This window comes from Myxocyprinus asiaticus, chromosome 17 (assembly GCF_019703515.2).
Source record: "Myxocyprinus asiaticus isolate MX2 ecotype Aquarium Trade chromosome 17, UBuf_Myxa_2, whole genome shotgun sequence".
NCBI classification, from domain to species: domain Eukaryota; kingdom Metazoa; phylum Chordata; class Actinopteri; order Cypriniformes; family Catostomidae; genus Myxocyprinus; species Myxocyprinus asiaticus.
The window spans coordinates 47,942,501-47,952,500 of record NC_059360.1 but is presented as its reverse complement, the minus strand read 5'-3'; the positions used below and the strand labels follow the sequence as shown (position 1 = coordinate 47,952,500).

Sequence of the window (10,000 nt, the reverse complement as noted above, 5' to 3'; positions counted from 1 at the left end):
ACTCACACCAGCTGCAAATTTGAGTACATTGAAGATGCAAACTAATCTTAATATGCTGTCAAAGAGCAACTGTTCAAACACGTTGTCAACACGTGTGAGAAGAAACCCGCTGAGACGTGTCAACAAGATCTTCACCAAAAACAAACAACTATTTTTATTTACATCTGAAGCTGAAGAACATCTGACACTTGACAGCTGCTGGCGTCTCATTCACACAGATAAATATCATGTTTTTAAACTTCAGATCAGACTAGATGATGAATAAACACATTTATTATGTGTGAAAATGCTGTCGACTGAATGGCACGGTTGAATCTCACCTGTTGAACTCATAAATATGTTCAATATTTCCAAACAGGGAACAAACTTGCTCTGGTTTGATTGGTAGATCCCTGCTGTCAATGATGTGTACGAGATAGTCCTGGAAATTAGACAAAGGGAGATAAAGGTTATTCAAAACTCAACTAATAACAAACTATTTTCCAAATTAATTCCCTTGATAATCACATGCAGCTCCTGTAAATGTTCAACAGAGGGCGCTAGAGTGCTGAAACACAACTGAACATTGACTCTTTAAGATTACAAACTTCACATTTTTTAATATAAGACGTAAACATTTGAATAGTGAAAACCATTTGACTTGCAAATAAGCAAAGTCCAGTAAATTACACGTATATAATCAACATATGACCTCTTGATCAAACTGAGGTTATCTGACGTCACTGTTATTTTGTGTGTGTGTGTGTGTGTGTTGGATGGGGCTGTTTCTTGGTTTTGCTTCTAGTACACTAATATAGTAATATATTTTATGTACCTAAAGTACTATTGCATCACCATAGTTTTTGGCGTAGCAGTACCGTGGCATTCTTTGAAGTACTTTGGAGTAAAATAACAATGTATATGAATATACATATTACATTTACCATGGTATTACCATCTGACACATAACTGTAAAATGGTAACCCCACAATACACTCACTATTATACTAACTTAATCAAATAAAGGAACATTTTTCACACAGTTAAATTAGATGTTTAATCAAAAGTTGAGTTGAGGCAACTTAATTTATACCACTTTTTTACCATTTTGTTTTTTGGTCAAAAATGTGTATTTATAAGTGTAACAAGTTGTAAGCTTGTAGTCTTAGTGAGGAAGTCATCTTGCAGATGAGATTTAAATCAAGTTTTCCAAGCAGACATGCGGGGCACTCACATGATGCAAATCAATGATGACTCTCAGCCTGAGAAACTACTGAAAAATCACATCGAAAAAGGCCAAAAATGTACTTTTTTCTTATTTTTCTGATTTGACATTATATATCTCTGAGTGTAAATAAGGTGGCTACGAAAAACTGCTTGTTTTGTTCCCAATCATGTCAACTGTATCTGAGAATAATTTTGTGTCGATACGACAAAGCAATCAGAAGTTATAGCATTACAAAAATAAATTATAAAAGTGTCCTAAAGCTTCTCCAAACAAATTAAACATAATAATTGTACATAAGAACTAATTACACATGCAAACACAACAATGACTAAAGGTTTGCATAGCATGCACACATGATTTTAGTAATGAGATTTCATAGAATGAGTTTCATTCTGTGTCATTTGAGTCATCATTGAGTCTGTGTCATGTATTTGGCGCCATCTCCTGGTGGTCATATGTAACATTGTGCTTCATGTGGATTATCTAATGATCTATGCATCTGATTATCTTGTGTGTGGGCTCGTTTGAAAGATAATCACCTCCTCTAAGTAATGGTATGTGATATTTTATGTTCGTGAAATTATAAGGCAAAAACGCTGCATATAAGCAACATCAAGATAATTGTCAGAGACATATACTTAGCTATTACTCGCTATATTTGTGTCTGTGAGTAAAACAAATAGGCTGGTTGTATTCTACTCTTTAAGAGCTTTCCTACAACATATGACACATGGATATTTGATCAGTTTGATGTTTTTTCTGATTGCAATAATATGTAGAGTATAATTTGTTTTTTATGAATTATCAAAACAGAACACTTCTGATTTATCTGCAAATTTCAAAGCATTTGTTCAGTTTTGTTCATAATGTCTACATATATTGGAAAGTAGAGCTTCTAATCTTTCAAACGATACCTATTTTGTGTTGGTCAAGACTGTAGTTATCAATATTTAAATTTTGATGAAAATGTACCCCCAAATTCTTATTTCTCTAATGCAGAAAATCACATTGTCAGTACTGTAATGAACAATAATAATAATAATAATAATAATAAATTGTGCGGTTTAAGTTCAGCTGTTACCCTTATAAAGCACACTCAAATAAATTTTTGCTCCTTGTTGAAATGAGCCAATGTAACGCAATTCTTTCATTGTGTACAATCAATTTAAATTTGTGAAATGGAAGTTCACCTACGTTGGGACAACTTAAATAATTTTTGTTGGCCATAACCGGATGTTCCCAGCATAATCCGTGCGCATGAGTAAAAACTGTGAATGGATGTTTTAACCCTTTAGGCTCGGATGTAAACAATATGTGTGTTAACATGATTTTAGTGTGATAAAATCACTTACCAACCTTTTATAACCTTTTACAGTTATATCCAATTTTACAACTTTATTGTCATTACGATGCAACAACGGTACACCTTATGAGTGATTTTATCAGACTAAAATCATGTTAACACACATATTGTTTATGTCTTGTGTCTATACTTTTGAAACAGTGAGTATTTTAATGTTTACAGATTGACCCCATTGACTTCCACTGTAAGTGTCTCACTGGAACACACATTTGTGCTTTTTTAAAGAAAACGGTGGATGAGTTTAAATTAATTTTGGTGGTAATCAACATTATGACACAAATGCTGTCGATTGAGCTTAACTTGTATTGAACCCGGAATATTCTTTTGTCACAATGCAAAAAAAAATTAAGCAAAACTATTTCTTATTGCTTTCTTTTGATTTGCTGTATAACAAGACTTTAAGAGACAGGTTTGAAGAGATTCACTCACTCAAATACATAAATCCGCTTCTGTGCTGCTCTGAACACTTGAGCTGGAATCTCGCGGGTAACATCATAGCGCACACTCTCACACACTCACACACACTCACACACTCTCACACACACTCACACACTCTCACACACACTCACACACACTCACACACACTCACACACACACACACACACACACACACACACACACACACACACACACACACACACACACACACACACACTCACACACACTCACACACACTCACACACTCCCAATGTTCATATTAGGAAACAGCACAACGGCCAAGTTTGGCTGTAATTCAGACCGCTGGAGCTCATGGGAGGAGTTCAACATCTTTCATCCAAAAAGCAAACGTAATGAACCAGATATTCTCCATGTGAATGTTCATTATGCAACAACATCACATGGAAAAACAGACTCAAGAGAGCTTGAACATTATGACGTATCAGAGTTAGAAACTATTAGATATTTAAAGTTGTAGTGTGTCATTTTTCCAATTTCAACCATCACTAATCCATTGGTAGTTTGACTTCCTGAAGAGTGTAAACACAGTGACTCTGTGGCGCTTTGCATCAACGTGCAACTTGTGTTGTATGAAACTCCTGACACTTTATACTTGACACTGAAATTCTTTGCGAGTGTCTGTGTCCAATAACCGTTTTAAACGACCAACAAATGGTCCAGTTTCACCCAAACAGACTGTAGAATGAAGCACCATATTTGGGCGTTTTCCTATCTGCCAATGAGTGCCACAAGTTAATATCCTCAGAGCAAATCAGAGAGGATGTAATGCATTTCTATTTCCAACAGGAAGCCTGTTCGATTATGTGGAGAGCTGCAAAAAGATGAACTGTGAAAAACTTAATTTCGAATTCCCAGACGGTCACTGTAACACATGATATCACCTTCAGACTCTGTATAAACAACACACGTCTAACAAGAGCCCAATTATGGTCCTTATGCAAGAACCTTCAAACTGTTTGTCTGACACATACTGTATTACACCTCATAGTGCACTAAAAGGCACTTTCAAACAGGAAGACACATTCAAAAGCCCTTTAAGGTAAGACTACCTTTGCACTAAAGTACTGTGGTGGTACCATGTTACAATGAAGGTATCAGATGGTAAAAAGATGGTATTGGATTCATATACCATGGCTTTCCATGGCATTCCAAGGTACTTCATATAATACCATGGTTCACGTCAAAGCTGAAGTAAACTTTGGGCTTTTAGTCAAGAACAGTCCATTTAGACAAGAAGATTTTGTCATATCATAGATGATACCGCAATAGAGCGCAACAGTGCCCACCCACTGTATTTTTACTATTAATCTTCCCCATAGGAATTTGATAAAATCCTTCATAAAAGAGTTGAGAGCCATGAACCAAACCAACCAGCTCCGAAGTAAATCACAACATAACAAACGTTGATTTGAAGCAAAAAAGTGTTCGAAATTCGTACAAAAAGCAGAGCTCTTTGTCTGATTGGTGGATCTCACTTCAGGATTATGGGTAGTGTAGTTCTTCACCAGGAATTCTCCTATTAAATATTTTGGGCTTTAACAGAAGTATATACCACTGATTAGCAACCTCAGAACTCACGGCAGGTCTGTATTAAGACGTTTAGAAATCGTTAAAATCTATTGTTAAAAACCTATTATCCGATGGAGAAAATGAATGGGATTTTTACTTCCAGAATCCGACCGTTGCGCTCTATAGACTACAAAAAACTCAATCAAAATAAAGTGCAGCTCTCCGCTAATGGTTGTACAGAAACACAGAAGCATTGTGCCTATCCGAGTAAATTGCGAGTCATTTATGCTTAAAATGGACCTTCCAGAAAACTCTCGAAAACGGTGTACACCACAGACTTTTTTTTGTATTTTAGTGAATTCCAAGCATTAGTAAAAAGGGGCGTGCACACTTTCATTCAATTCGTGCAATTATAATAATCCACACCCAAGAAAACGGCATATAAGGAAGGCACCAGATGCTGATAACATCTATTCGTAACAATAATTCAATCGTTTTAATGAATGAAGTGCATTCACATCATAAATCTTTGATTTAGCAAACACAATAGCGTCTCAAAGAAAGTGAGGAACGTACCACCATCGCATGTTTTTGCTGCCATCAGAGGCTCTTTTGTGAATCAAACAGTCCAAGAGGTCAATTAAAATGGTTTAACGTGAAGCTTTAGTGTAAAAAAACATTTCAGTTCACACCGGCAGGAGGATGTCCACCACCATTAACCTTCTCTGGTTCTGTTCTTTGACTGAAACGCTTTAAACTAATAAAGATTCACAAGCTACGGCAATGTGCAGGCCTTTTCTATTTATTTCCCATTGTGTTGTGTACGCACCTGCCTGTGATGTGTTTTTTTATGAGTTTAACAGCATTAGTATTGACCATACGTTATCAACTGAGCATAATTTATCGATGCCTGTGCTGAATTATGAACCCTAAATTATAGAGCTCATAACAAATGAAGAAACGGTCCAACCAGTTACGTTAGAGGACATTCACTTTTTAGAGAAAATCAAACACAAACTGTGTCTTCCCACGACCTTTTCGCCCAATGCCAAGCACTTATAATGGAAAATCGATATAAAATGTTTGAAGCAGAGTTGGGAATAAACTATATTTTGAAGAAATAAATGCAAGCATCAAAGAAACATTTTCAGTTAGTTTTGTTGCTGTTGGGTAATTTGATTGGAGCTTTCCAGTTTTGTGTGCAATATACATGAGAGGTGGACTGTGTGTGGTCTGTGAGCGTTTCGTCTAAAGTACAGTCTAGTGTAGACAATCTGCTTTTGAGTAACTTTCCCTGAGGGCCTTGTTTTCAGAGACGTACCTTGTAGCCTAGACAAGACGCTACATTAGTCGACAAATTTAAAGGTGCAAACACATTCCTGCACTGGGAGCGACACCTGCGGAAACCCAGAAAACCAGAAGAATCCCTGTGTTCAGCTGCGAGACATCCTGCTCACACAGCACCCCGTCCAGTGTGATTCTGCAGCAGCCTGACATAGTCATTTTTGGATCAGATTGAAAAACAGCCAGTGTTGTAAACTAATCATCGTGTTTCTCACCTCTACGATGCTGCTTAAATCCCTGACGTACATCCGCTCCGTCTCTATAATCTCCATGACGACACGGTCCACATAGGTAAGCTGAGGGTTAGGCGCCATGGTGACCATGGCAAATGGTGACGGGGCGTCCTCGCAGTGTTTTGGTACTGTAATTACGGGCCAATCAAACCCGAGCAGTTCTGGAGGATCTAAAGGACCCTCTGGTGGGCTGAGCTCCAGGTTGATACCCGCTTGTGTGCTTGGCGACGGCGCTGTCGGCGAGCTCCGGCACGGGATGCTGTTGCCCTCGACAGAAGAGCTGGAGGAAACCGTGGACACTGTGCTGACCGGACGGCCGTCCTCAGAATATTCAGCGCCCGACAGCGAGCTGCAGTCTGCCGAACGGGGGTCGTGACTGCCCACAGACGAACCCGGCGATAAACGATGACATTCTGCTGGAAACAAACAGAGAAGAGAACGAGTTTTAAATTGTGACAGTGGTCATATTATACACTTAAACTAGTGATAAACCGATATATCGGCCAGGCCAATTAATCGGCCGATATTTGGCTCAAGTTTTAGAGTCAGTGCATGTCCTGGACACCCAGTTCAGTTTAAAAGGAATATCTTGGGTTCAATATAAGTTAAGCTCAATCGACAGCATTTGTGGCATAATGTTGATTTCCACAAAAATTTTTAATCACTTAACCTTTTCTGTGTAAAGTTATATCCAATTTTACAACTTTGTTGCCAAGTATAGCCATAAACACTAAAACGAATGTCAAACCGACAATTTAAACAACTTTACAGCTCAAATAACACACAAGTTTTAACAGAAGAATAAATGTAAGTGCTTTTATAAAATTAGAAGCTTCACATTTCTGCCTATAAACCCTCCAAAAATTTGCCCCATTGACTTCCATTGTAAGTGCTTTCCTGTAACAGAAAAGGAGGGTCGAGTCAAAATTATTTTTTGTGGTTATGAAGTTCAACATTATGCCACAAATGCTGTCGATTGAGCCCTTAAACTCTGTGAACCCGCCAGCTATATCGCAAAAAAAATGTACGCTTAAAACATTAAAGTCTTAATATGCATAAGTCATGTATGTGAGGTATTATTTAAAAGCTTAGAATCTGAACTTTTCAGATATAAACATTACTTCTGTATTTATGTTACTTAAAATAACAAAATAAGGCCTCAAATCATTCGCGTTGAAAATTAGCGCCCCCTAGAGGTAATGGTGTAGAACTATTTATATGAAAATAAAAGTCCTTCACATAGCACCTAAATGGACAAGTCATATATCAAATGAAAGCTCTCATTCTCAGAAATGTGACTGTATAGTTAATTTTGTTGCCCTTATACCACAGTTCGAAAGATTTTCAAAAGAATCACAAAGTGAAATATGATTTCTGTAAGTCATCAAATACAAACGGCTCTTTATGCACCGATAACTGCTGCTGAAAGCCTGAAAAATCTGTTTTTCTCTAAAAAATTAGCCATTGTTTACTTGTCTGTCAGCTTGCTTGACTGAATAATCCAATGTTAAATCTTAGATGTCCAGAAAAAAATATGGCATTCAAAAGGAAATGCATGCAAAACAAATCGTCAGAAAAATATATTTTCAACTACTGATGATTAAATGTTATATATCGTAGAAACAAGGAGGCTTTCTAATGACACCTAGATTGAGCTTTTAGTCCACTCAGAGGCCGAGATATTCGATGAAACAACTGAGGGTGGTGCATGAACTGAAAATTAGACTGAATGTCTATGGACGAGCACATCTGTGAGGGCTGAAATGCGTTAGAGCGCCACCTACATTTCAGATCTGTATATTGTGATGGAATGTGATAGAGAAAAAAACAAAAACATTCTCGTTCTTTCTGCCACCTAGTGGAATAAAATGAAACTTTTCAAAGGAGGTAGAGTGAACAGAACCAGAATTAAATGTTTACATAGTTAGGACAACCATTTTTTTTTTTCAATTAGTCGACTGTATGTGTGAATGATAATCTTTTACATTTCAGTGTGAACAACTGTGGGTGACAGCCCCAAAATGCACCAGAGTTTAAGGGGTTAACTTGTACTGAACACGGAATATTCCTTAATGTGAATGGGTTTTCTGAAATTATTTTTGACAAGTCCTAAGTCCTGATCTCCACGCTGAAATAAATCCCAGACATCTCCTCCCTGTTCATGGAACGACTGCCGCTTTGAACAAGAATCCAGAGATGCAGTAAATAAAGAACAATCTATGCAGCCTGAAGGGGAAGGATTTTAGGGTCATGGACTGACGTCATACCCCAGCACACACAAAACCCAGGGAAACCAACCAACTTCAGTTTTGCAAAATGTGTAAAAAACTAAGATCTTGTTGCACTTTGAAATGGTTTCTGAGAACGTTTTCACTCTTTACAAATTAAAACCGCATCTCTAAGTCTCTCATTACTCGACTTTAGGCCTGGGAATCGTGAAAGCATGAAAGCACGTCAGTGAATAGTGTTTAGACATTTCAAATGACAGAAACAATGAAGAGTATATTAATATAATTGCCTGGGAAACTTCAGTCCTTTCATGCAGTCATTACACAGTTGCTGTTAATGTAGATGTTTGAAGACAGCACAGTTGATGAGATGCCAAATTGTTCCAAGCTCGATTTCCACTGTACTCGTCCAGCACTGAGGAGTTTTGTGTGGATCTGTAGATGCATGTGAGGTCACAATGAATCGGTCTGTGTATTTAATGCTAAAATTTATACGCAAGTCTCAACATGAGCAATACCAACAAATCTTATCATTTTGTCAGAGCTCCATTACTCATGGATGAAATCTTACCACATCATCACCTATGATACAGGAAAACTTACTCATACAATATATGAACACATCTAAAGCAAGTCGTGTCATGGAATGAATCTGAATGAATTTTCTCCCCTTTTTCTCCCCAATTTGGAATGCCCAATTCCCAAAGCGCTCTAAGTCCTCGTGGTGGCGTAGTGACTCGCCTCAATCCGGGTGGCGGAGGACGAATCTCAGTTGCCTCCGCGTCTGAGACCGTCAACCGGTGCATCTTATCACGTGACTTGTTGTGCGCGTTACCGCGGAGACGTAGCGCGTGTGGAGGCTTCACGCTATTCTCCGCGGCATCCACGCACAACTCACCACACGCCCCACCGAGAGCGAGAACCACATTATAGCGACCACGAGGAGTTTACCCCATGTGACTCTACCCTCCCTAGCAACCGGGCCAATTTGGTTGCTTAGGAGACCTGGCTGGTGTCACTCAGCACACCCTGGATTCGAACTCGCAACTCCAGGGGTGGTAGTCAGCGTCAATATTCGCTGAGCTACCCAGTCCCGATTTTTCTGTTTTAACGATTAATCAATGCCGATAGTTGCTTTTTAGAACTATCATTATCAGCAAAAATAGTTGCCGATATTTTTAAAACAAAACTGTAATGGAGCCAAGTCTCCGTCATTTCAAAATAAGAGTCCTTGGTGTGTTTCAGGTTTGTTTATAGCTGTAAGTCCCACGTAATGCAACAAATCTTCATTCTTTTCTGGTTATTATTGGGATTTTGGTTGAACAATAAGCTGCATCTGGGACTTTATTCATTTTGGACTCTTCTAGCCTCTGTGTCTGTGTTTGTCATAGTAAGGAAAGACTAAGAAAATGTTTTAATCTATAAATCTATAGGCAGATTAATCAGTTATCCACCCTTTCCACTACCTTAGTTATCAGTATCGGTAAAATCCACTATCGGTCGACCTCTGTATATAACAATTAGGAATGGGTGATGTAAGCAAAAATGTATATCACGATGTAGACATTTTTTATGGAAAGAGATTCAAAAACTTAATGGAAAACTTAACCTCCATTGAAAGTCCCTTTCCGATTTCAAAGATGTCCAAAGTATTTGT

General features: G+C 38.0%; 1 protein-coding gene across 1 annotated transcript in view; it reads right to left on the bottom strand.

Moving 5' to 3' along the window:
* LOC127455000 (pleckstrin homology domain-containing family G member 3) overlaps window positions 1-10,000 on the bottom strand; it is a 75,865-nt gene that overhangs the window by 35,213 nt on the left and 30,652 nt on the right. Inside the window, exons 4-5 of the mRNA XM_051722516.1 lie at window positions 6,098-6,531; window positions 321-421 (exon numbers count right to left, since the gene is read on the bottom strand). Of these exons, the coding sequence (XP_051578476.1) occupies window positions 321-421; window positions 6,098-6,531 (535 nt within the window). The remainder of the gene's footprint in view (window positions 1-320; window positions 422-6,097; window positions 6,532-10,000) is intronic.